At 53.9% G+C, this 24,169-nt stretch overlaps 3 protein-coding genes and 1 long non-coding RNA gene across 10 annotated transcripts; 2 read left to right on the top strand and 2 right to left on the bottom strand.

Moving 5' to 3' along the window:
- Positions 1 to 3,766: 3,766 nt before the first annotated feature.
- Positions 3,767 to 14,604, top strand: SLC37A4 (solute carrier family 37 member 4). 4 transcript variants are annotated; one of them, XM_045576183.1, is made up of 11 exons: positions 3,873 to 4,072; positions 4,714 to 4,946; positions 5,178 to 5,421; positions 5,824 to 5,982; positions 6,156 to 6,241; positions 6,895 to 7,008; positions 12,713 to 12,880; positions 13,078 to 13,173; positions 13,650 to 13,833; positions 14,366 to 14,467; positions 14,560 to 14,604. In XM_045576183.1, the coding sequence occupies exons 1-10, from the start codon at positions 3,925 to 3,927 to the stop codon at positions 14,458 to 14,460; spliced, it is 1,527 nt and encodes a 508-aa protein (XP_045432139.1). In that variant the 5' UTR covers positions 3,873 to 3,924; the 3' UTR covers positions 14,461 to 14,467; positions 14,560 to 14,604. The 4 variants fall into 4 exon arrangements, with proteins under 4 accessions (XP_045432140.1, XP_036279018.1, XP_036279019.1 ...); XM_045576184.1 differs by lacking the exons at positions 12,713 to 12,880; positions 13,078 to 13,173; positions 13,650 to 13,833; positions 14,366 to 14,467; positions 14,560 to 14,604 and adding exons at positions 7,179 to 7,244; positions 7,479 to 7,617; positions 7,729 to 7,898; positions 8,096 to 8,350 and having other exon boundaries at positions 3,767 to 4,072; XM_036423125.2 differs by lacking the exons at positions 12,713 to 12,880; positions 13,078 to 13,173; positions 13,650 to 13,833; positions 14,366 to 14,467; positions 14,560 to 14,604 and adding exons at positions 7,179 to 7,244; positions 7,479 to 7,617; positions 7,729 to 8,350 and having other exon boundaries at positions 3,772 to 4,072.
- On the bottom strand, positions 8,926 to 12,681 carry TRAPPC4 (trafficking protein particle complex subunit 4). 2 transcript variants are annotated; one of them, XM_036423131.2, is made up of 5 exons: positions 12,233 to 12,681; positions 11,886 to 12,060; positions 10,260 to 10,384; positions 9,510 to 9,636; positions 8,926 to 9,256 (listed from the first exon to the last, which is right to left on the bottom strand). In XM_036423131.2, exons 1-5 carry the CDS (start codon positions 12,405 to 12,407, stop codon positions 9,178 to 9,180), a joined length of 681 nt encoding a protein of 226 aa, XP_036279024.1. In that variant the 5' UTR covers positions 12,408 to 12,681; the 3' UTR covers positions 8,926 to 9,177. The 2 variants fall into 2 exon arrangements, with proteins under 2 accessions (XP_036279024.1, XP_036279025.1); XM_036423132.2 differs by having other exon boundaries at positions 10,260 to 10,363; positions 12,233 to 12,678.
- Positions 10,403 to 11,363, top strand: LOC123651729. Its single transcript, XR_006740602.1, has 2 exons — positions 10,403 to 10,603; positions 10,843 to 11,363. It is a non-coding gene; the product is annotated as an uncharacterized LOC123651729 (long non-coding RNA).
- Positions 14,574 to 23,906, bottom strand: CENATAC (centrosomal AT-AC splicing factor). 3 transcript variants are annotated; one of them, XM_036423127.2, is made up of 12 exons: positions 23,704 to 23,905; positions 23,412 to 23,575; positions 22,982 to 23,080; positions 18,345 to 18,411; positions 18,220 to 18,282; positions 17,857 to 17,921; positions 17,144 to 17,249; positions 16,325 to 16,330; positions 16,079 to 16,136; positions 15,024 to 15,110; positions 14,819 to 14,951; positions 14,574 to 14,745 (listed from the first exon to the last, which is right to left on the bottom strand). In XM_036423127.2, exons 1-12 carry the CDS (start codon positions 23,821 to 23,823, stop codon positions 14,682 to 14,684), a joined length of 1,032 nt encoding a protein of 343 aa, XP_036279020.1. In that variant the 5' UTR covers positions 23,824 to 23,905; the 3' UTR covers positions 14,574 to 14,681. The 3 variants fall into 3 exon arrangements, with proteins under 3 accessions (XP_036279020.1, XP_036279022.1, XP_036279021.1); XM_036423129.2 differs by lacking the exon at positions 18,220 to 18,282 and having other exon boundaries at positions 23,704 to 23,906; XM_036423128.2 differs by lacking the exon at positions 16,325 to 16,330 and having other exon boundaries at positions 14,575 to 14,745; positions 16,079 to 16,109; positions 23,704 to 23,904.
- Between the last annotated feature and the right edge of the window lie 263 nt (positions 23,907 to 24,169).

The following is a 24,169-nucleotide window of genomic DNA, read 5'->3' as shown; positions in this document are numbered from 1 at the left end:
CGTGGTTGAGTGGCAATGTATACGCCTGAAGGTCACCGTTCGATTCCTAGTCAGGCATGTGCCAGGCCTGGGGACTCAATCCCAGTAGGGCATGTGCAGAGGCAGCTTATCAAGGATTCTCTCTCACCATTGATGTTTCTATCTCCCTTCCTCTCGGAAATCAATAAAATATTTTAAAATAAGTAAAAATTAAACATATAAGGGCTCCCACTGACCAAATATGAGACAATTTGAGCAATAAGATAGATAATAGTGGGCACAGATTATAATATTACACCAAATACAATGATACTAATCTTTTGTTGCTGTTAATCTTCACTTGAGGACACTTTGTCCTGTTGCTTAGAGGAGTGGAATGGAGGGAGAGAGACAGGGAGATACCCTGTTTCCCTGAAAATAAGCACTAGGTCTTATTTTCAGGGGTTGTCTTATTTTTCCATGAAGAAGAATATGGTACACATTTATTGTTAAATGAAAATAAAGGAAATTTATTAGCTGTATACGGTACGGCAGTACGGTAGTTGTCAACACAAACCAGACAAACTGTGAATCCTACAGTATCAAGAATTTACTCATTTGCTGAAGCCGGTTTGGCTCAGTGGTAGAGCGTCGGTCTGCAGACTGAAAGGTCCCGGGTTTGATTCTGGTCAAGGGCATGTACATTGGTTGCGGGCATATCCCTGGTAGGGGGTGTGCAAGAGGCAGCTGGTCGATGTTTCTCTCTCATCGACGTTTCTAGCTCTCTCTCTTCCTTCCTATCTGTAAAAAATCAATAAAATATATATTTTTTTAAAAAGAATTTCTTCATTTATTCAATGACAATCATGTCATTATCTTCTGGAACATCATAATAACAATCCAATTCCTGAATTTCCTGGTGAATTTCTTTATATATATATATATATATATATATATATATATATATATATATATATATTGATTTCTGAGAGATAGGGAGAGGGAGAGAGTGATAGAAACATCAGTGATGAGAGGGTGGTGAATTTCTTCTGACTCCATTTCTTTCAGAATCAGTGGACCAAATCTCTCATGTTTAGCAATAGCATTCTGAGACAGAGCCTAGGGAGGCCTTATTTTCGGAGGATGCCTTATATTTCACTCAGAAGGAAACCTGTAAGTAGGTCTTATTTTTGGAGGATGTCTTATTTTCGGGGAAACACGGTAGAAACATTGGTGTGAGAGAGAGGGCTTCTAGCACATGCCCCAACCAGGGGCAGGGATCGAGCCTGTGCCCTGGCCTGGAACTGAGCCCAGGAACCTTCAGTCTGGGGACAACGCTCCAACTCCTGAGCCAATACTAATCTTTTTTTATATATATATATTATTTTCTAAGTTTATTACAGAAATATTTCATGATTTAAACATTTTTCTTCAATTTTTTAAAAATATATATTTTTTTATTGATTTTTTACAGAGAGGAAGGAAGATAGAGAGCTAGAAACATCGATGAGAGAGAAACATTGACCAGCTGCCTCCTGCACACCCCCTACTGGGGATGTGCCCGCAACCAATGTACATGCCCTTGACCAGAATCGAACCTGGGACCCTCCAGTCCGCAGACCGACGCTCTACCACTGACCCAAACCGGCTTTGGCAATAATTTTTTTTTTTAAAGAATTTTCTTTCAAGTCCAGTCGCTCTTTAAAAAATATATATTTTTTAATATACATATTATATATATATTTATTTATTGATCTCAGAGAGGAAGGGAGAGGGAGAGAGAGAAACATCAATGATGAGAGACAATCATTGATTGGCTGCCTCCTGTGCGCCCCACACAGGATTGAGCCTGCAACCCCCACAACCTGGGCATGTGCCCTGATCCGGAATGAAACTGTGACCTTTTGGCTCATAGGTTGATGCTCAACCACTGAGCCACACTGGCCGGGCTTTTTTTTTTTCCTTTTTTAAATGGGTAGCTGGTTTCTCTTTATTTGGGCCTTAGGAAGAAAATTAACTTTGATCACATATTACCTTTTTAAAAACAATCTAATTCTACATATTGTAGATAGGATCAATGATCAGAGACGTCATTTCTTTTGTAAAAACTGGCCTAATGCTATGGCTCAATTGGTTCCATGTTGTCTTGTGCACCAGGACAACGAACATATTTTATGTTTTTATTGATTTCAGAGAAGACGGGAGAGTGAGAGAGACAGAAACATCAATGATGAGAGAGAATCATTAATAGGCTGTCTCCTTCATGCCTCCAACTGGTGATCCATGCAGTTGGGCAATTACTGTATCTTTTTTATCCACTCATCTACTGATGGGCACTTGAGCTGTTTCTAGACACTGGCTATGAGTATAGGGTGCATACATTCTTTCTGATTGGTGTTTCAGGTTTCTTGGGCTATATTCCCAGAAGTGGGGTAGCTGGGTCAAATGGAGTTCCATTTTCAATTATTTGAGGAAACTCCATACTGTTTTCCATAATGGCGACCCCACGGTGGATGCTCAAACCTGTGGGCCGGGCTAGGTACCGTATTTTTTGTTTTGTTACAATGGGAAATGCGATTGTACTAGTGTTCTTGGTTTCTCTTTCTGAGAGCTCATTGCTGGTGTGTACAATGTAAGCTTGCTGGCCTGGCTCCATGGTGGCCATGGGCCTGAGAGCCAGGGATTCTCTGCTCCTGGCGTTTCCATCCCCTCCTTCCCTCCCTCCTCTCGGGAACCGGTACAAATGCGTTCTCAGAAGAGAAAGCAGAGCTGCCAGCCCACGGAGAGGCCCTGGCCCAGGGACGGGGTGACGGCGGGGTTAGGTCTGAACCGGGGCCTGGACTGGGCTCTCCCCCCCCTCCGGGTTGGGCGCAGACGCTGCCCGCCCCCGGCTCCCGGGCGCTGGTAGGTGGCTGCGGAGCGGCGCCCTCAGGCCCAGCTCCGGGCCGGAGCGCCAGCGGAGGCCCCCCTTCCGCCGCCGCCGGAGCGCCCCGCGCTGGTTCCGGGGCCCGCGGCGCCGCTCCGTTACGCGCATCAGGCGGAGTCTCCGCGCCCCGGCGATCCTCCCGCCCGGCCGGTGCGGGCAGCGGAGGCCATGGGCTGTGCCGGGCGAGCTCCCTCCCCCACGGCCGCCCGCCGGGCGCCCCCGGGGGCCCGCAGGGTCCGGCTCCGCCCGCTCCTTCCGCCCGGTGGCGCCCGCCTCGGAGGCGGGGCGGGCGGCAGGCACCGCAGCCCAGCCGCCGGGTCACGGGCCCAGGGCACCGGAGGCGCTGAGTGACCCTTCGACTGCAGCCCTGGGAGGCCTCGGGGTGACCCTGTGAGCCCCGCCGGGCGGCCTCCTCCTGGAGCGGCATCGGGCCAGGTCCGCCCGGGCGCCGAGCTGGGGGCACCGGGCTGGGCCAGTTCCGTGGCCTCGCACGTGGCGCTGCGGCACCTGCCGATGGGCGTGCGGGCTCACCCCGCCCGTGCGGCCCGCACCCAGGGGCCCGCGGCAGCTCTGCTGGGTGCGGGGCGGGGTGGGGCAGGGCAGGCGGGGGGGGGGGGGGGCGGCCCGGGCCGGGCTGGGCTGTGCGGGCTGTGCAAGGGGGGGGGGCAGGCGGTGCGGGGCGGCCAGGCGGTGCGAGCCGGGCGGTGCGGGTCAGGCCCTCCTCCGCCCCCGGGCTGGCAGGCAGTCGTCGGAGCCGTTAATCACCGCGGAGGAGGACGGGGCGGGAGCACGGGAGCGGCAGGAGGCCGGCTGGGGACACAGGCGCCGCTGGCCCCCGCAGCTTGGCTGTGGCTCTGTTTTCTTGTCTCCCCAGGACACCGGGTTCCCTCCGCGCCGCCGGCTTAATGATTGCCCGGAGGCGGCTATAAAGGGCCTGGTGCGGGAGGGGGAGGCCAGCTCAGCAGATCGGCCGGCAGCTGCCGGAGGGAGCGCGGCAGAGAGGCCGGTCAGCGCCTGTCCGCCTCAGGCCGGGCTCCGCCATGGCCGCCCGGGGCTACGGCTACTACCGCGCCGTCATCTTCGCAGCCATGTACGGGGGCTACAGCCTCTACTACTTCAACCGCAAGACCTTCTCCTTCGTCATGCCCTCGCTGGTGGAGGAGGTCCCTCTGGACAAGGACGACCTGGGTGAGCCCTCGGGCAGGTGGCGGCCGATGAGTGTGCAGCTCAGTGGTGTGCGCATCTGCACAGCGGAGGGCGGGGACGGGGGCCGAGTCCGCGGTGTGGGTGAAGGACTGCGATCCATGCCGCCTAGGGTCTGTGCTGTCCCAGGGCACCCAGGGGCACTGCTGGCGCGTGCGCCCAGGGGGTTGAGTCCGGCTGCCTGTGGTGCGGGTGCGCTGAGAGCACGGAGCGTGCCAGCAGGCTACCTTTCCGGAGGACTACGTCCCCGATCCATTCTAAGTCCTTCGCCCCATGCCCAAAGGCGGGGAGCAGAGTGCCAGAGACCTGGGCACCAGGGTGAGGGAACCAAGCGGATGTGAACCCCGGGAGGGGCTCCTGTTCTGCCCCTCTGGCTTCCAGACAGCTGTCGCTGGCACTCCCCAGGAGGCCGAAAGGCCACGGGTCAGGCGGGCTGGCGCTGCCGGAAGCGGGGAGAGCCACTGAGGCAGGGCAGTGGCGCCGGCACGGGGCAGGGCCCGCACGGTCCTCCTGCGCTCCTGGCAGGAAGCTGCCTCACCCTGCCAGCACCTCTGCCCCCCGACCCCTCTCCCCAACCTCTCCTGTGCCTCTGCCTGCCCCTGACCCCCGGGCCTGTCCCCCCGCAGGGCTCATCACCAGCAGCCAGTCGGCAGCCTACGCCATCAGCAAGTTTGTGAGCGGAGTGCTGTCTGACCAGATGAGCGCTCGCTGGCTCTTCTCGTCGGGGCTGCTCCTGGTCGGCCTGGTCAACGTGGCCTTTTCCTGGAGCTCCACCGTGTCCGCCTTCGCCGCCCTCTGGTTCCTCAACGGCCTGGCGCAGGGCCTGGGCTGGCCCCCGTGCGGGAAGGTCCTCAGGAAGGTGAGGTCTCCTCCGCCTCCGCCGAGGGGTTGCAGGAGTGCGGTCCGCTCCCGCCGCTTGTCTGTTGGTGTTTTAGGAGCCTGACACGGGGAGGGAGGGATCAGGCGGAAATGAGGGAATGGCCCTCCTCATTCCGTCATGTGAGCTTCCGGGTCTGCCCCTGGATCCCCTCCGCGTGGGCGGCAGGGAGGCTGGGCACCTGCCTACTCTGGCCCTCTGTGCCCCCCGCAGTGGTTTGAGCCGTCTCAGTTTGGCACTTGGTGGGCCATCCTGTCCACCAGCATGAACCTGGCTGGAGGGCTGGGCCCCATCCTGGCAACCGTCCTGGCCCAGAGCTACAGCTGGCGCAGCACGCTGGCCCTGTCGGGGGCGCTGTGTGTGGCCGTCTCCTTCCTGTGTCTCCTGCTCATCCGCAACGAGCCGGCCGATGTCGGACTCCGCAACCTGGACCCCACCCCCTCCAAGGGCAAGAAGGGTGAGCACGGGCGAGGCGGGCCCTCGGTCATGCGCGGCCATGCTATCGAGGACTGGCTCCGGTGACGTGTGCGCCCCTGCACAGCGGGTGCCCGGCCAGGGGGAGGGGCAGGATGGTGATGGAGAGGGTGGGCGTAGACAAAACTCCATTCCCAACACATTTAAGTGCCAGACAAATGGCAGCGCCCATAGTGCTAGGATTCATCTCGCCCCGCAGCAGCCTAAGCGGCCGCGCTCTCCTCCCTCCGCCCCGTGCTCATGTCGCCCCCTGGCTGAGGCGGGCAGCGGGCGTGAGGGACCTCGCTGCCTCGCTCTGGCGGACTCTGTTCCTGGGGCTGGCAATGGCCGGCGGGCGCCCTGGGGGAGGGCAGCAGAGCAGAGCCTGAGGCCTGCCTCCCCCCAGGCTCCGTGAAGGAGGAGAGTACCTTACAGGAGCTGCTGCTGTCCCCCTACCTGTGGGTGCTCTCCACGGGCTACCTGGTGGTGTTTGGAGTGAAGACCTGCTGTACGGACTGGGGCCAGTTCTTCCTCATCCAGGAGAAAGGACAGTCAGCCCTTGTGGGTAAGAGGCCATTGGGACAGAAACCAGTGCAGGGTGGGCAATGCAGGCCCGGCTTCCCTTCTTTCCTCTTCTTCTCTCCCGAGGCTGGTGCTATGCAGGCAGCTGTGACCAGCCCTTGGGGACCCTCAGGGACAACCAATGTCCAACACCTTTTTCTCTCCCACCCCCTGCAGGGAGCTCCTACATGAGTGCCCTGGAGGTCGGGGGCCTTGTAGGCAGCATTGCCGCCGGCTACCTGTCTGACCAGGCCATGGCGAAGGTGAGTGGGCAGAAGGGACAGGAGGGTCCCTAAATCTTCCAGCCAGAGCCCTAGCCAGTTTGACCCAGTGGATAGAGCAGTGGCCTGTGGACTCAAGGGCCCTGGGTTTGATTCTAGTCAAAGGCATATGCCCGGGTTGCAGGCCCCATCCCCAGTGGGGCGTGCAGGAGGCAGCCCATCAATGATTCTCTGTCGTCATTGATGTTTCTGTCTCTCTCCCCCTTCCTCTCTGAAATCACTCTCCCTCTCTCTCTCCATATATATATATAAATATATACACACACACACACCTTCCCAGCCAGAACGGGACAGGCACCAGAGGGGGGAGCCCTGGGGCACAGGCAGGTTGGCATGTGCTGGTTTAGGCCAACGTGGAAATCAGGCCTTTTGGGGAAAGGGTTTTTAAAAATATATAACTTAGGCCAAAGTGAGCCAGAATTTCTCAGCCTACCAGTGGGCTCCTCACAAGCCCAGCAATGTTTGGGAGGAGGTGCAGTGGCCAGCAGTCCCGAACTGGCTGCGGGGAGGAAGGGACATTGGAGTTTGGACCCAGAGCATCGGAGGTCCCGGTGGAGGGACTGGAACGGCTGTCAGCAGAGGCCTGTGTCAGAGTCCAGGGTCTTGGGCCTGACACTGCTGGACCGTCTCCACAGGCTCGGCCGTCCACCCACGGGAACCCTCGCCATGGCCTGCTGCTGCTGATGATGGCAGGCATGACGGCGTCCATGTACCTCTTCCGGGTCACCGTGACCAGGGACGCCCCCAAGGTAAGGGCTGGGCCAAGGCAGGCACGGGATGAGGAGGGAGCAAGGGCCACGGACTCGCTCTCCTCTGGCTGTTTCCCTTTCTGGTTCTGTTTGTGCCTCGGCTCCTCTCCTCTGCACCTCATGCCCGCCCTGACTCTGCTCTGGTTTTCTCCTCTTCCTCTGCTCCTCAGGACGCTGCTTTCTGGACTCTGGCTCTTCACTCTCTCTCTGAGCTCACGGGCTTTACGGAGCAGGAGGTGCCTTATCTTTGCCTGTTTCTCACCTTTGTCCCCACTGCCGTGCCCGCCAGTCCCACTCAGAGGCAGGGCTCCTGTGTCTCCCCCCTGCATGGCCTCAGGTGGCAGCCACTCCCCGGCTCCACGCTGGCAGCTGGGAGTGGGTGAGGGTGAGGGGTCCCTTGTCCCTGGGGTGCCTCCTCTCTGGTGGGGCGGTGGCGTGCCCGGCCCTCATGCCGCCTGCACTCCCCGCAGCTCTGGATCCTGGTGTTGGGAGCTCTGTTTGGTTTCTCCTCTTACGGTCCCATTGCCTTGTTTGGAGTCATTGCCAATGAGAGTGCCCCTCCCAACTTGTGTGGCACCTCCCATGCCATCGTGGGACTCATGGCCAATGGTAAGCGATCCCCTTGCGTCTCTGCCTCACCCCCACATGGGCAGTTAGAGGCTGGGGCGCCCCCCTGACTAGTTTCACAAGTGACTCTGCTCTTCCTCCTCCTCCCTGCAGTGGGTGGCTTTCTGGCCGGGCTGCCCTTCAGCACCATCGCCAAGCACTACAGCTGGAGCACAGCCTTCTGGGTGGCGGAAGTGATCTGCGCAGCCAGCACAGCTGCCTTCTTCGTCCTGCGGAACATCCGCACCAAGATGGGCCGCGTGCCCGCGAAGGCCGAGTGAGAGGCAGGTCCGAGCCCGCCCCGGCCCCGCCCCCGCTGGGAGGGGCGGGCTGCTCTGGCCGCACTGAGCCCCACCTCCTTCTGCTCCTCTTCCCGGCCAGGATCAGTGGCTAACGAGGTTCCGCTCCCGTCCTGCGCTCTATTGAAAAGATACCCTCTGTTCTAGGATTCCATTAGCTTCTATTTTCTGCCGTCAAACAGGAAGCCCTTACAGCCAGGAACCCTCCATTCCTCTCTCCTGGGCCCTGCCCGGCCCCACGGGGCCCTGCCTTCTGCCCTGAGGCCTCTCAGCAGAGGTAACTGCTACTGCCAGCTCCTCAGGGGCCAGGGGCGACCATCACTCTCACCATTATCCTGGGTACCCCTCCCGTCCGGTATGGGTGGGAGGGGAGAAAGACTTTATAGGTTTAGCCAATGACCCAGGTCCAAAAGATTAAAGCTAGATTTGATACTAAACACAGATAGCGAGTTAGTCCTTCTTTCAAGAGGAATATATAAGCCAGGCAGCTTTCCCCAAAAACACCCTCCTGGGGCCTGCTCTTCCCACCCTGAAAGTGAGCCAGCTCCCTGGAACGGGAGAGCGGACACGGCCTCGAACGTACGTCTCCTCCGCCTTCAGTTTAACACTATCTACCTCAACCATCACTTCAGAGGTGCGGTTACCGGGTTTGGAGCAGATTAAGGAGTGGAGACAGAAGCCTGGGTCTGCCAGTAACTGCCTCTGAGACTGCAGCACAGAGCCTCGCCCCGAGGTTTGAGTGTGAGGATTAAATGAGATAAAGCAACAATTCAGTAAAGCCCGGCTGTAAACACTTGTAAAGTTCTATCACCATCACCACCACCATCACCAGCCCAAAAGACAGAGCAATTATGAAACTAGATCCAAGGGCCCTGATTCAAAGTCCCACGTTCACTCATTTAATGAGCACATTTGTGTGTTTCTTACTAGATTATCTCCCCAGAATTCCTTATCATTTTTGCCTCCCCTCCTGGGCCTTTCCACCAAAACCATCAATTAGGATCGCAAACACTGAGATCAAAGGAATGTTTATTACAGCATTTATGGGCCCACTCCTCCATAAATAAAGTGTGCAGAGTCGGGAGTGGGACCAGGACAGGTATGAGGGAAGAGCAGGGCAGTAGGCTCAGGGCTCAGTACCGTAAGCTCAGCCCCTCCCCCTTCAGACGTACTAACAAGGCGCCCGGGGCTCCACTGGCGGCCCCAGTGGGCCCTGCCACAGGGCTGCGTTCGGGAAGGCAGCAGTGGGTGCTGCAGGGTCAGCCTATGACCCGGGTCCGAAAGTTCCAGCCTTCTCTGCCACCTCCAGGGCTAACTTCAGGTTCTGGTCGAACAGCTCACACCTGCACCAGGCCCAGGAGGCACACGTAAGGACAGAGGGAGCGGCTGAGGCTCTCCCCGCGCTGGGTACAGAGGCAGAGCCGGTGAAGTGCCTGCTTGAAGGATACACTTTCCAAGAAAAGTCATGAATTTCTTAAATAAGTAAAAGGCTGCTCGCTCTTGCTTTGTTTTTTAAAAGCTCTGTCAGACCTCAAGGTGGCTTTGGAGGAGAGCACACAGGGGGCAGAACTTGATCTGGGGAGTGGGACCACCTACCTGATAGGCATTTCCAGGGAGTAGAATGGATTCTTGAGGGCGAAGTCTGAGTAGATCTCATAAATCTTCCGGAGCAGAGAGTCTATTCCGGCTTGCCTAGGGTCTGCCAGCACCACAAACTTGATTCCTAGGGAGGGGCCAGCAATCGTTACCAAAGGGAGAGGCAACTAACACGTCACCCTGTGTTTGTACAGCACTCCAGTTTGGCAAAACACTTCCATCAGCCCGTTTCGTTTTATCCTTATTGCTCCAGAGCAGAGAGGCAAGGCTTTAAATCCATAAGGAGACCAAGAGCTGAAGTGATTTTATCACGTCCCTCAGCTGAGATGAGGCTTTGGGTTTTCTCTCTCACTTTCCTCTGGAGTTGGGGGTCCCTCAGCAGAAAGTGCAGGCAGCGGACAAACTCAGGCAACTTTCAATTATCTGCGTTAAAAGGGAGTGAAGCAATGGAACTCAAGATCCAAAGGTCACCACTTGGCATTCAAATTTCATTTTGAAACAACACTTTCCAAAATGTGCGCACCAGGAGCTGACAGTAAGTTTTGTGTGTGCACAAGATAACTGGGCTGAGCATTCTGGTGGTGTGGACAAAACCAGCGGCAGATTACACATTAATTAGCTTTGGATTCACAAAACAGACAGACGTGTCCATGCTTGACGGCCCCGGGAAGCCAACCGCTGCTTCCCCAGCTTTGGCCAGTCCCTCCCACAGCCAGCCCACTGCGTCCCTGGGCCTCTCTGGAGACGTACCTGTCAGGGTCTGGAAGCAGTGCAGCTTGAATGTGTCTGTCTCCAGCATCTCGATGCCCGAGCTGCCCTGCTCAGGAGACAGCTGAGAGCCGATCGCGAACAGCCTATTTGCAAAGGAGGCAGAGCTGGGGACGCCTCTGCGGCCGAGCTCTCACTACAGTGTGAGGCAGGCAGACCGGGCAGTGGGAACAAAATTCCTTTCGAGTTCACTCGAATTCTGCAAGGATTTTACAGCATGTCCTCAAATAACAACGTTTAACACTGATGAGATGCCATAGGAACTTTTCACATCAATTGACCTGTGGCAAAACTGGTTTCATGATACAATTGACACTTAAACATGGGTTTGAGCCGAAACCGGTTTGGCTCAGTGGTAGGGCGTCGGTCTGCGGACTGAAAGGTCCTGGGTTCAATTCCGGTCAAGGGCATGTACCTTGGTTGCGGGCATATCCCCAGTAGGGGGTGTGCAAGAGGCAGCTGATCAATGACTCTCTCATCGATGTTTCTAACTCTCTCTATCCCTCTCTCTTCTTCTCTGTAAAAAATCAATAAAATATATATTTTTTAAAATTGAACAAAACAGGTTTGAACTGTGTGGGTCCACTTATACACAGTTTCCCCAAAAACCATATAGTCGGCCTTCCTATCCAGGGGTTTCAAATCGAAGGATTCAACCACCTCTGGATCAAAAATAGTATTTTCAATCCATAGCAGGGGATTCCTGGAAGTTGAGGGCCGACTGTCTGCAGTTGTATGCTGTTTTACTTACTGGTTTTTAGAGAGAGAGGGAGGGACAAAGAAACATTGATTTGTTCCACTTATTTATAGGTATTCACGGGCTGATTCTTGTATGTGCCCTGATGGGGATCCAACCTTCAATCTTGGCATCTGGACCATGCTCCAACCACTGGACTTGCAGACACCAGGGGAAGACAATTGTTTGGGAGTTGTTATTTGTGTTGGGCTCACACCCCTAAAACCCTCTGGTTCAAGGCCAACTGTACCTTCTTTTGCTTAATGTTGCAGAACCCACTGAGGAGAATAAGTGAGGTCTTATTGTATACCCATACTTTGCTATACAACATTTGACATTAAGAACTTTGGAAAAATTAACCCTGAAGCCCACAATGCGACTCAATGCTTGTGCGTGGACCTATGAACCAGGTCAGGGTTAATGGCCTTCGGCCAGCGCGACGGCATCCGCGACGGATTCCTAGTCAAAGCACAGGCCAAGAGTTGTGGCCTCCATCCCCAGTAGGGGGCGTGCAGGAGACAGCTGATCAATGATTCTCCCTTATCATTCATGTTTCTCTCTCGAATCAATTAAACTTAACAATGGGAATGTTACTTAGCCCAAGGCTAGCATACCCATCACAGCTCATGCTGTGGGTGAGAACAGAAAATGATCCTGAAGATTTTTTACTATAAACAGAGCTGACATAAGCCATAGCCACCGATGCCAGTATTGCCTAAAACCTGGCCGAACAGTTTTCCTAACGACTTAAAAGCAGAGTGAGGGAAGCACTGCCGCTCAGGAGACCGCCTGCCTCCGGAGCACTACCCCGCCAGCCTAAGAGCGTGGAGCTCCGCGGGAGGGGCTTCTGCCGGCCAGGTTGGAGGACTTACGAGTGGAACATGGAGGCCAGCATGAGCTTCTCATTGGAGGTGAGGCGGGGCCGGCCGAATCGCACGGACACGGGATAGTTGGCAGGGTTTCCGAGATACTCCAGCACCTCTTTGCCATCGGCCGTGTACTTGCCGTTCACGTCCTTGCCGTTGATGGCCAGCACTGCGTGGCCCACTGCAGAGGCGAGGCAAGGGGAGGGGAGGGTCAACGAAGCCCCATCCAGTGGATTCCGCCAAGGGAACAGGGATGCAGTCCGGGTCCCAGCCCCAACCGCAGCCCCCCGCCGAGGATGCCCTCCCTCCCGAGCCCAGCCCATCGCCGCGGACTCCCTCCGAGCCCAGCCCACCCCGGATGCCGTCGCGCTGGCCGAAGGCCACGAGCACTCGCTCGTCGTGTAGCTTGAGCAGCAGGTCGAGCGGATAGCTGAAGGTTTTCTCAGCCTCGGCTCGTGGCGCGTAGCTGTCGAGCTGGTAGATCAGGCCGCCGGCTTTGTTCACCACGTACACGCTGAAAATAGCCATGGCTGCGCCGGCGGCGAGCGGGCGGCGGGCGGCCTGGCTGGGCCGCGGCCGCCGCCCCGCCGCCCTCACCTCCCCGCCCGCCGCCGGCCGCGCTGGCCCAGGTGAGGCTACGCGCGGGGGGCGCGACGCCGGAAACCGGTCGCCTGGACCCGCAGCGGGTTTCCGGTCCCGCTCCCGGCTCTCAGTGCCCGGGCAGAGCAGCGCGCGGCCGCTCCCGAACCCGCGGCGCAGCTCGACGAGGCAGGCGGGGCCCGGCGCCGGAATCGGAGCCCAGCTGCTCAGCCCGCTTCCGCTTCCGGCTCCAGCGAGGGGCGGGGCCTCGGGCGCCCTCCGCGGGCCCCGCCTCTTGCCCCTTGCCCCGGAAGCGCTTGCCGGCGGGGACGGCTTCTGCCTCCGGTGCGGAGCGGCGCTTCCTCTCGGGCCGACATCTTGGCGAGGCAGCAGCGTCTCCGTGCTCTCCGACCCCCGCGATGGTGAGTGCGGCGCTGCGGCCCGGACGCCGGCGGCGCCGTGTCCACGCGGCGCAGGCTCCGCGGGAGGGACCTGGGACCGCGGCCGCAGCCGGGGCGGGTGGCCCGCCGCCACGTGCTCCGCTGGGGCCGGATCGGGCGCGGCGGTGGGGTCTGGGACGCGCTAGGGGCCGGCGGTTATCCCCACTTTTCTTCCACAGCCGCCCAAGGACGACAAGAAGAAGAAAGATGCTGGAAAGTCGGCCAAGAAAGACAAAGACCCTGTGAACAAGTCGGGGGGCAAGGCCAAAAAGAAGGTAGGAGTGAGCCCCTCTGAGAGGAAGGAACACGGGGGCGCCCGTCCCAGACGGCCGTAGTAGTGAGTGATGTGTAGCTTTTAGCGTTGTGGGATGCAGAGGCAGACCATCAGAGCTCATGCGTCTATCGCCATTCTCGCTTCTTCTCATTTCAAGAACGGTGTGGTGCATGCTACTCGGAACTTCAAATGTGAAGACATTTGTTCTGGTGCCTCTTATGTAACATTATTCCAACCAGTCCGGTGGAACTCCACCCATGTGGAGTTCAAAGCCTGATTTATGTGATGCCATTAAAGGTTACCAGGGTCTCTTACTTTATATCCTAATTATTTTAATCTTAATTTGTAGTTTCAGACCCAGGAACCTCAGTCCTGTCACCCTCCCAGCCCTGCCAATACAGGAGCGTCTGATAGAGCTGGAGCGCAAGGGGGCTTCTGTCAGGAGCACTGACCCTTCCTTTTTGTTTTTGTGAGCAGAAGTGGTCCAAAGGCAAAGTTCGGGACAAGCTCAATAACCTGGTCTTGTTTGACAAAGCCACGTATGAGAAGCTCTGTAAGGAAGTTCCCAACTACAAGCTCATCACCCCAGCGGTGGTCTCCGAGCGGCTGAAGATCCGCGGCTCCTTGGCCAGGGCCGCCCTTCAGGAGCTCCTCAGCAAAGGTGAGGGGGGATATTGCACTGGAGTGGTTTTGCACATATTTTTAAATTTTATTTTTATTGATTTCAGAGAGGATAGAAACATAAGTGATGAGAATTGCTGATGGGCTGCCTCCTCTACACCCCCCACTGGGGATCGAGCCCACAACCCAGGCACATGCCCTGACCAGGAATTGAACAGTGACCTCCTGGTTCATAGGTCGATGCTCAACTATAGCCACGATGGCCATTTTAGCCATCTTAAATATTTTAACTGAAATTCGTAAAAAAAAAAAAAAAAAAAAAAAAAAGCATAGGCTTGGCTAACCAGTGGTGGTTAGTAATATGACTCTAACATGTCGTTTTTGTGCTCTAAGTGCTGTGAGGTGGCCATCTTGAGCAGGTGGTGGGTCCCCTCACTTACAAAGGATAAGTAAAATTAGGCTACCATGCAGAATGTAGCGTGTCTGTTATTGAATTCATGCTCAAATCCAGCAATTGTTTTGGAAAGCAGTATAACACAGCACTATGTGAAAGCCTTGTTCTTTCTCCTTAGGACTTATTAAACTGGTCTCAAAGCACAGAGCCCAGGTGATTTACACCAGAAACACCAAAGGCGGGGATGCCCCCGCTGCCGGAGAAGATGCGTGAACAATAGGTGAGCAAGAATCCAGGGGCTTGTGCGGGAATGTGGCTCCCCTTTACAAGCCGTAGACTGATGCTTTTTACCTTTCTTTCTTTTTTTAACAGATCTCACCAGCTGTACATTTTGAAAAATAAACCTTTATTAAATCAGTAAGTGGGTGTGTCTTTCCTAAGTGAGGCCATCACGAAGGATAGGATAGCGGCAGGGGTAGGGTGGGCTTCTAGCCTTAGGAAACCTTTTTCTTTGACTGCTGTTTGTTCCTTGCTGCAGCTTCAGTTTTGAATTGATGCCTGAAAGGAAATGAGGGGTTAACAGGACAAAAGGATGGCTGGGGGGAGGGGAGTCTTGGCCCTGGGCTCATACCTGGATTGCCAGCGGCGCCCATTGTTCCAGACCCGGCCGAAAGAGGGCAGCCAGCCCACACTGGTGCTGGAGCTGTGGTCAAAGTTGGCTCCAACTCTATCTGGGGGGAGTTTCTTCAATTTCTGTTTTTCCTCTATAACAAGTAATGACTTTATGTGAGTAGGCAGCTATGAAGAGCCCCACTGCCCTTCTTTAGTTCACTCACTTTCTTTAAGAAACTCTTCATAGGAAGGGCCTATCGGCTGGTTCCCAGAGCTGTGCTCCTCTGGCGCCATCCAGGGTGGCGTGGCGCCTGGAAGAGGCCACTGGTTACTTGGAGCCCCGTATACGGATGCCAGCAGTTCCTCCGCTGGGGAGGACTGCTCCAGTTGACACTTGAGGCGGCTGTTTTCAGATTGGGGCTACTATGACGAGTTGTGTACAGCCTGTCTTTACTCTTGGAATGGCTGGATCACAACGTATGTTTAAGGCATCGCTTGACTTTTCCAAAGTGACTGCCGTTTCCCACTGCGCCAGCAATGAACAAGGCTTCCATCGCGGGCCCAGCCTCACTGAGCCGTTCTGAGGAACAGCTCGTTTCTGAGTTTGGGGTTCTTGATATACTCAGAATCTAAGCCCTTCATCAATTGGTTTTCCCTTTTTTCCCGTCATTCCCATCCTGACCCTCCTACCCTTTGGAAATCATCAGCTTGTTCTCTATATGGGCCTGTTTCTCTTGGGGTTTTTTAGATTTCACATATAAATGAGATTGTATGGTATTTGTCTTTTTCTGACTTACATTCAGCATAATACTTTCTAGGTCCAAATGGCAAGCTTTCATTTTTTTTATTGTGGATACACATGGATAACATCTTCCTCCATTTATCTGTTGGGCAGCTAACTGCAGTTAGTGCTTTATCTTAATCGTATTTCTCCTGGGGCACCGTTCCTGGTGCAACACCAGGCCGAAGCATGGAGTAGATGGAGCAAGTTCCTATTCCATCTCCCTGCTCCAAAAGCCCATCTGATACATTGTCCTCAGTTAAATGATGTATCTATATTAAACTGGTCCAGAATAGATACTATGCCCTGGCAGGGTAGCTCAGTTGGTTATGTTATGGATTCCCTCCTGGTTGAGGGACATAAGAATCAACAAATGAATGCAAAACTAAGTGGAACAACAAGAAAAAAAGTTACTACACTTGATCTTAGCCAGAAGGCCAAGGAGACATTCAACTGCTTTTTTAAAAAAGTACTTCTTACAGTTGGAGAAACACTTACCTGAGTGGATGTTACCAACTCCTGGCGTGTCCTGCAGTGGGAAGTGGGGAAGAAAAAACTAGATATAGAAAGCTGGGGGATAACAGGCACTCACAGCTAGAGAAAGGGCAAACTAGGAGGCGGGTGGAGCCGATGCCACATGCTAGTTCTGTGCCCTAAATCCTAAGAGCACAGGAAACCACTGCAAGTCCTGTCCTCACGACTCGGTCTTCCTAGAAAGAAGGGCCTGCTACATGCCAGGTAGACAAAACCCTTTCTCATAACATACATGTTGGGGAAGAGAATTAAAACACAATTACATTCACAGGCTCGTACATGGTACTGCATCCATTTAAAAGAGAACTTCAGATAAGCCTTCCAGGAAATGTGGCATCTGAGCTAAAACCTGAGGGGAGGTTAGTAACCAGGTCTTGAGGAAAGGAGCATATTTAAGGCAATGCAAGTGCATGCGCACAAAGCAAAGAGCACAGTACAGCTGGAGTAAAGCCTAAGGCCCAGCCGGTGTGGCTCAGAGGTTGAGCATTGACCTATGAACCAGGTCACTGGTTTGATTCCTGCCCAGGGCACAAGCCTGGGTTGTGGACTCCATCCCCAGTATGGGGTGTGCAGGAGACAGCCGATCCATGATTCTCATAATTGGTATTTCTATCTCTGTTCCTCTCCCTTCAACTCTGATATTAAAAAAAAAACAAAAAAAGAAAAGACTAAAGACAGCAGGGGGAGGGGCAGGAACTGTTAAGAGATCAATGTACTGAGGCAGTGGACATACTTGCTAGGATGCGGAAGCTGGAGGGGAGATGATCTGCATTAAGCCTATTGGGAACACAGGAGGGGCTAATTGCAGATGCCACGGGACACCTAGGGATGTAATCAGCTGGACTTCTCCAGATGAGACAGGGTGGGTGTTGGCACTCCCAAATGGCAGTGGGGGCAACGGGTATGGATGGAGGGTGAGTAACACACCTGAAAACTACAGAACGAAGATAAGATGGGTGGAAACCTGGGAGAGGGGTATCTGGGAGCCGAGGGGCATTTGTGCTTTCCTAGCTGGCTTGTCCATTGTACCTGATGACCAATGAATGTCAGGGGTTGTCCTGTCTCCATCCAGTCAAGCTCGGGGGCAGGTGGCAGGTCCAAGTATGAGGGCCACTGTGAGGTGGAGGCTACTTGACTGAAAAAGACAGACAGGAACTAGGCTGGCAGACAAGGTCCTTGATCCACAAGGACAGCAAAGATGCGATTTGTTCCCATATCCCAGCCAAAAGTTACAGAATGCTGCCTAGCTGGTTTGGCTCAGTGCATAGAGCATTGGCCTGCAGAATGAAGGGTCCCAGGTTCAATTCCAATCAAGGGCACATGGCTGGGTTGTAGGCTCAATCCTCAGAAGGGGGTGTGCAGGAGGCAGCCAATCACTGATTCTCTTTCATCATTGATGTTTCTACCTCTTTCTCCCTCTCTCAGAAATCAATAAAAATATATTAGAGCCGAAACCAGTTTGGCACAGCGGTAGAGCGTCGGCCTGTGGACTGAAAGGTCCCAGGTTCTATTCCAGTCAAGGGCATGCACCTTGGTTGCGGGCACATCCCCAATATGGGGTGTGCAAGAGGCAGCTGATTCTCTCTCATCGATGTTTCTAACTCTCTATTTCCTCTCTCTTCCTCTCTGTAAAAAATCAATAAAATATATATTTTTAAAAAAATACATGTATATATCAGGAAAAAAAGTTACAGAATGCTCTAACAGGTCAAACTCAACTCGAGATTCCCCTCCAATCTTACCTGGTTGTCCCTTTCCAGCTTCCAGGTGCCGAAGAGCCCTCTTCTGGGTCTGGCACTGCCTGAGACTGAGTTTGATTCAGGAAAAATAAATGTGTCTAGGATGCTTAAGAGTCTACCTAGGCCATGCTCCCACCCTCCAGAATATGGAGGGTACTGCCCATCTTGCAGCAACCCAGCCTCCCAGCCCTGCCCACATCGTCTCCACTGATAAGGCTTCCCCCTAGTGGAGAGGTAAGGGAATCAGGCAGAGCAGGTGAAGCACGGAGTCCATGAGTTTCAGAGCTGATAGGGGAAATGCTGGGCCTGGGGAAGCAGGGATCAGTGGGTTTGGATACTGCTCTGGCTTCTCCGAGGGAAACCAACCTCTAAGATGGACCGAACCACCTCCTGCCGGCTGTGCTCCACCGCCCGGATGTGAGCTGCCATCTGTGGGAGAGAGGCTGCTTAGATGGGCCCAAGAGCCAGGGGGCTGGGTCCCTGTGACTTACCTCTTTGATCACCTCGTCCTCTTTTTCCTCATAGGAATCCAAACCTTTCACCATGGATTTCTTGAATCTTAAAAAGAAAAAGGGCAAGTCAGCCCAGAACCTCAGGCCCTGCCAATTGTGAAAAGATCTTCAGTAGATAATTTTTTCTTTAAATGTTTAGAAGTTTCAAACTCACAAAAGAAAATAGTACAATGAACACCTGTGTATTCTCATCCAGACGCACTGTTAACACTTTTTCATACTGGCTCTACTTCTCTTTTCTACACACAGTTCCTTTTTGCCAAAGCAAAAATGGATTTTGGACATCATGAGACAACACTACAGCATGCATTTCCTGAGAGCATCTATGGAACCATGGAACCATGACCACATTTATGAAAGTCAATTACTCTTTGATATTCAAGTTATCCCATACTAGAGGCCCAGTGCACAAAATTCATGGGGGGAGGGATGTCCCTCAGCCCAGCCTGCATCCTCTCCAATCTGGGACCCCTTAAGAGATGTCTGACTGCCCGTTTAGGCCCAATCCCACAGGTCAGTCAGGACATCCCTCTCAAAATCCAGAACTTCTGACTCCCAACTGCTCACCTGTCTGCCTGATTGCCCCTAACCACTTCTGCCTGCCAGCCTGATTGGTGCCTAACTGCTCCCCTGCTGGCCTGATTGCTCCTAACTGCCCTCCCCTGCCGGCCTGGTCATCCCTAATTGCCCTCACCTGCCAGCCTGGCCACCCCTAACCCTCCTCCCCTTCAGCCTTGGTCACCCCCAACTGCCCTCCCCTGCAGGTCTGGTTCCCCCCCACACACCCCCCGCAACTACCCTCCCCTGCTGACCTGATCACCCCTACTATTCTCCCCTGCTGGCCTGCCCTCCCTCCCAACTGCCCTTCCCTGCAGGCCTGGTTGCTCCCAACTGCCCTCCCCTGCTGGCCATCTTGTGTCCACATGGGGGTGGCCATCTTGTGTTGGAGTGATGGTCAATTTGCATATTACTCTTATTAGACAGGATGTGGCTATTGAGACCCTCTTCAAACCAGTTCTTGTCCTCTGTACCACTCCATGGGTTCACCGTGTACTTTCCCTGCTCCAGCCTGAAATCAACTGTTCTCCAATGAGATCTGCTTTCTTGCAGTAGAAAGCCATATTTAGAAACAGAGCTGAGTGTTAGTAAAGTTATTGCTCCAAAGGTGCACATATAGCTCTTTCAGAGGGCAGAGCTTTGATTTCCTTAAATAAAAATTCATACTGATACCTCCCAACCAAATCCCTCCATGCCTGCTGATCTCTTCCTTTTGCCATACTGAAATCTCTGGTTCCTCACACATCAACAGGCAGTTTACTGTTAGGGCACCAACTCCTGCACAGCTGAAATCCAGGTATGACTACAGCTGGTCCTCGACATACACACTCGCAATTGGGAAGTTGGCTCTTGAACAACATGGGTTTGATCCACTGAAAAACGTGTATAAGTGAACCCATGCAGTCCAAACCCATGCTGTTCAAGGGTAAACTGTCCTACAACACACACAAAAGTATCAGAATACCAATATCGCTGTTAACAGTGAAACTACTAAGCAAAGCTTAAGATTTCAATTCTTTAGTCCTTAGAAAATACCCCTTTAAGATGTACAGTCTTTTTTTTTTTTTTAATATATTTTATTGATTTTTTACAGAGAGGAAGGAGAGAGATAGAGAGCTAGAAACGTCAATGAGAGAGAAACATCGACCAGCTGCCTCTTGCACACCCCCTACCCAGGATGTGCCCGCAACCAATGTACATGCCCTTGACCAGAATCGAACCCGGGACCTTTCAGCCCGCAGACTGACGCTCTACCGCTGAGCCAAACCGGTTTCGGCAAGATGTACAGTCTTAAATGTTGTGTACAACATAGAGTCAGAATGTTGTGAACAAAAGTTACTTGAGCCTAGCTAGTTTGGCTCAGTGGATAGAGCTCTGGCTTGTGGACTGACGGGTCCCAGGTTTGATTCTATGCAAGGGCACATGGCCAGGTTGCCGGCTCAATCAGTAGCAGGTGTGCAAGGAGCAGTCAATCAATGATTCCCTCTCATCACTGATGTTTCTCTCTCTCTCTCCCTTTCCCTTTCTCTCTGAAATAAAAAAATATAAATATTTTTAAAAAGTTACTTGAATTCTTATTCTTTTGTGATTCTTATCAACTTGACTTATAATTAGGAAAATTTGTCTTTGCAATCAATTTTAGGATCTGTTTTCTAACTGAAAAAGAAGTTTTTAATTCCTCACCCAAGGATATTTTTTCCATTGATTTCTAGAGAGTGGAAGGGAGGGAGAAGGGAGAGAAAAACATCAATGTGAGAGACACATCAACTGACTTCCCCCCAACATATCCCCACTGGGGCTTGCAAACATGCAACGAAGGTACATGCCCTTGACCAAAAATCAAACCCGTGACTGCTGTGCGGGCCAACGCTCCAACCACTGGGAAAACAGGTCAGGGCTCTAAAGAAATTTTAATTTGTGGGGAACAGCTCTCCCACAGTGCCCTGGCAGCCCTGCACGTAGCTTTGATTTCCTTAATCAAAGCCCTGAACAGCAGTTTGTCAGTCTTGGCTAAATGCCTGTGTGATCCCAGAACACAAGAGGACAAGAGGCCCGGAAGGCACTGAGGCCATCTCCTACCCTCTCTCCCCTGCGAGGCTGCCAGGAGACAGTTTCTCATCAACCCCCAGCTTCTGATGAGGTTCTGATGAGGTCGGGCTTTCTGTCCTCACAGAGCAGAGCTGCGACCTGAGAACCATGCAGCTAGGCTGCAGCCGACACCTGGCTCCCAGCCACTCCCGCCACTCATGCTGAGGTCCCCCAGCCCTTTGTGTCTCAGTGCAGTCCCTCTGGCATGCTGGACAAGGACCTGGGAGGCTGGCATACTCTCTTTGCTGTCTAGGTAAGGAACAAACTGTCTAACCCTAAAAGTGGCTCATTTTATCATTACTGGTCAGTCAGGCTTGGCCTGTTTGGTCTTACGTGTGGTCTTAAAATGTGTAAAATTAGCCTTGGCTGGTTTGGCTCAGTGGATAGAGTGTCGGCCTGCAGATTGAAGGGTCCCAGGTTTGACTCGGTTAAGGGCACATACTGGGTTGTGGGTTCAATCCCCAGTAGGGGGTGTGCAGGAGGCAGCAGATCGATGATTCTCTTTCATCATTGATGTTTCTATCTCTCTCTCCCTCTACCTTCTTCTCTGAAATAAATAAAAATGTATTTTTTAAACATGTGTAAAATTAGCCCTGGCTGGCATGGTATGGTGGTTGGAGCATCAGCCCAGGCACTGGAGTTGCTGGTTGGATACCCAGTTAAGGGCATGTGCCTGGGTTGGGGGAGGCAACAGTTGATGTGCCATCCATGTTTCTCTCTCCCTTGCTCCCACTCTCTTTGAAAAGCAATGCAAAAATTATCCTCAAGTGAGGATTAACAACAAAACGTATACGGTTAAAAGTCAAAACTATCCTCCTATATAATAAAAGCCCAACAACTGAATGGCAGAATGACCAGAACCACCAGTTGCTATGACATACACTGACCACCAGGGGGCAGAGACTTAACGCAAGAGTTGCCCCCTAGTGGTCATTGTGCTCCCATAGCTGATCATCCCCACAGGCCACGCCCCCCACCAGTGCATGAATCTTGTGCACCAGGCCTCTAGTATTTTCATCAATTCCAGGATTCTGTCCTCATAATTCTCAATCATAAACTTTTCTGATTAATTACCCTTCAGTCACCCTCCCCCAAAACCCCTATGTGGCTGGATCAGGTAATGAGACGTGAGTGCTTTTGGCCTCAGATTCCCATTTCCTAGTCCGAGCCACAGGTGTGAAGGCAGGTAGTGGGATTTAAGCATTTTTTTTTAAGTGTTGGGTCTTTATTTTTTATTGATTGATTGATTTCTGAGAAGAAGGGGGAAGAGAGAGAGATAGAAACATCAATGATGAGAGAGAATCATTGATTGGCTGCCTCCTGCACATTCCCTACTGGGACTGAGCTGGAAACCCTGGCATGTGCTCTTGACTGGAATTGAACCCAAGACCCTTCAGGCTGACACGCTATCCACTGAGCCAAACCAGCAAGGGCGGATTGAAGCATTTCTCGTCATTCCCTCATTCCTCTCCACACCGAGAAGAACGGAATGACAGACACTAGGCCCCGTGAGCTTCTCTGTCATGTCCACTTCCACCACCTGAATGTGGTCCCCAGACGCCTGGTGCCGAGGGGCTGCGTGTCCCTCCCGGAGCCAGCCAGGCTCACACTGCCTCTGGGCTGACCAGCTTGCTGCACTTCTATTGTATTTCTAAGGGCCCTCCAGAGGCCAGAGAGTCTAAAACTATTGCGAGTGGGTGCTGGGTATAGTCACTGTGCCACCCTTCATTGATTAGTCAACCTTTACTGCTCTCTATTTGCTAAATCCCACTTGTCAATTCCATCCCCAACTAGATCATAAACCTCTCAGACTCTTGTCCAATATAGTACCTACAGTAATGAGTCCTATGAAGACAATAGACACTTATAAATTCTTTACTAAACTTTCCAACTAAGAGGAAACTCTAATACTTGACACAGACCCAGAGAATTCACATTCTGCCCCTTCGTCCCTCCTCAGCAGGACTTACTGTGCATACTCCTGAGGGGAGATGAGGAACTTCTCTTTCATCTGAAACTCAGCCTTGTTCTCCCACCAGAACCGGTTTGTTGCTTTCCTATGCTCTGGGCTGAGAATGGAGAATATGGATAATCTCAATGATAGATTATAGACTATTGCTCAGGTATTAGCCAGGTACTAGATAAGTAATGCCAGCTGACATCTGGGTTTCTGCTTCTGGGCAAGGCTGGCAGAGAAACAGTCACTAGTCTCTTCCAGATGTCCAGTCTCCGTCCTCAACTAAAATGCGAGAACCTGAGGAGGTGACAGGAGGTGACCTCGAGCTGGCTGCCCTGCTGGCTTTTCCAGTGGCAGCCCAAAGCCTCTCATCCCTTAGGCACACCCTCTGAGGCGGCCACCCGCGCCCCTGGTCAGGCCCTCCCCCCCCGCGGAAGGCTCACCTGGCCAGGTGCTCCAGCAGCCCCCCGTGCAGCACCGTCAGCGTCCCGTGGCTGAGGTGCAAGCGCACCTCGCAGCCACAGCACGGGCACCAGCAGCGCCGCTCGTGCTCCGGCACGTACCGCGCCACCTGCGCCGAGCGCACGGCCTTGCGGGCGGCCTCCACCTGCGGGAGAGGCGGGATGGCCGGAGGAGGCCGAGAGGGAGGCAGAGTGAGGCACCGAGCGCCCAGCCCCGCCATGCCATCGGGTCCTCACTGGTCTGCCCGCCGCCCCCGTCCCCCGCCGCCCGCACCTGCGGCAGGAGCCGGTCCAAAGCCGCCTGCAGCTGCCGCCGGTGCTTGCGGCTGTAGACGTGCCCGCGGCCGCAGAAGAAGGTCTGGCGGCACAGAGGGCAGCGCTGCGCCAGAGCCATCGCCCCGGCGGGAGAGCCCGGCGCCGCGGGCCCCGCGCAACCCGTGACCCCTCACCCCTGGGGGCGGGGCGGGCGGGCGGGCCCGTCTGCGGCTGCGCGGACCACCCCGCTCCCCTCCGCGCATGCGCCGTGGGCGTCCGTAGCCGCGGTGCGGCCCAGCCCGGAAGGGGTAGGGGAAGGAGCCGCGCCGCCGCCGAGCTCAACTAGCAATGCATAGGGGCTCCCCGGGGCCAGAGCTTTGCCTGACTACCTCTGTAACCCTCACAATAACTCTGTATGGCGCGCTCTGGTTTTTAGAATGCTTTTTTTATTTACTAGAGGCCCGATGCACGGAATTCATGCACGG

The sequence above is a fragment of the Pipistrellus kuhlii genome, unplaced genomic scaffold, assembly GCF_014108245.1.
Source record: "Pipistrellus kuhlii isolate mPipKuh1 unplaced genomic scaffold, mPipKuh1.p scaffold_m20_p_77, whole genome shotgun sequence".
Lineage (NCBI taxonomy): Eukaryota > Metazoa > Chordata > Mammalia > Chiroptera > Vespertilionidae > Pipistrellus > Pipistrellus kuhlii.
Note: the sequence above shows the minus strand (reverse complement) of the source record. Positions and strands in the feature narration are given on the sequence as shown.

Bases quoted from the DNA above. Each gene is read 5' to 3' on its own strand.
- SLC37A4 (XM_045576183.1), top strand. From the start codon at position 3,925: ATGGCCGCCCGGGGCTACGGCTACTACCGCGCCGTCATCTTCGCAGCC. The intron at 4,073-4,713 runs GTGAGCCCTCGG...GTCCCCCCGCAG, and splicing joins TCTGGACAAGGACGACCTGG to GGCTCATCACCAGCAGCCAG. The intron at 5,983-6,155 runs GTAAGAGGCCAT...CACCCCCTGCAG, and splicing joins AGGACAGTCAGCCCTTGTGG to GGAGCTCCTACATGAGTGCC.
- TRAPPC4 (XM_036423131.2), bottom strand. From the start codon at position 12,407: ATGGCTATTTTCAGCGTGTACGTGGTGAACAAAGCCGGCGGCCTGATC. The intron at 10,385-11,885 runs GTAAGTCCTCCA...AGGCGTCCCCAG, and splicing joins CTGGCCTCCATGTTCCACTC to CTCTGCCTCCTTTGCAAATA. The intron at 9,257-9,509 runs GTAGGTGGTCCC...GGCCTGGTGCAG, and splicing joins TCCCTGGAAATGCCTATCAG to GTGTGAGCTGTTCGACCAGA.
- CENATAC (XM_036423127.2), bottom strand. From the start codon at position 23,823: ATGGCTCTGGCGCAGCGCTGCCCTCTGTGCCGCCAGACCTTCTTCTGC. The intron at 23,081-23,411 runs GTGAGCCTTCCG...CTCCATTCTCAG, and splicing joins CTGCTGGAGCACCTGGCCAG to CCCAGAGCATAGGAAAGCAA. The intron at 17,922-18,219 runs GTTGGTTTCCCT...AATCAAACTCAG, and splicing joins TGGTTCGGTCCATCTTAGAG to TCTCAGGCAGTGCCAGACCC.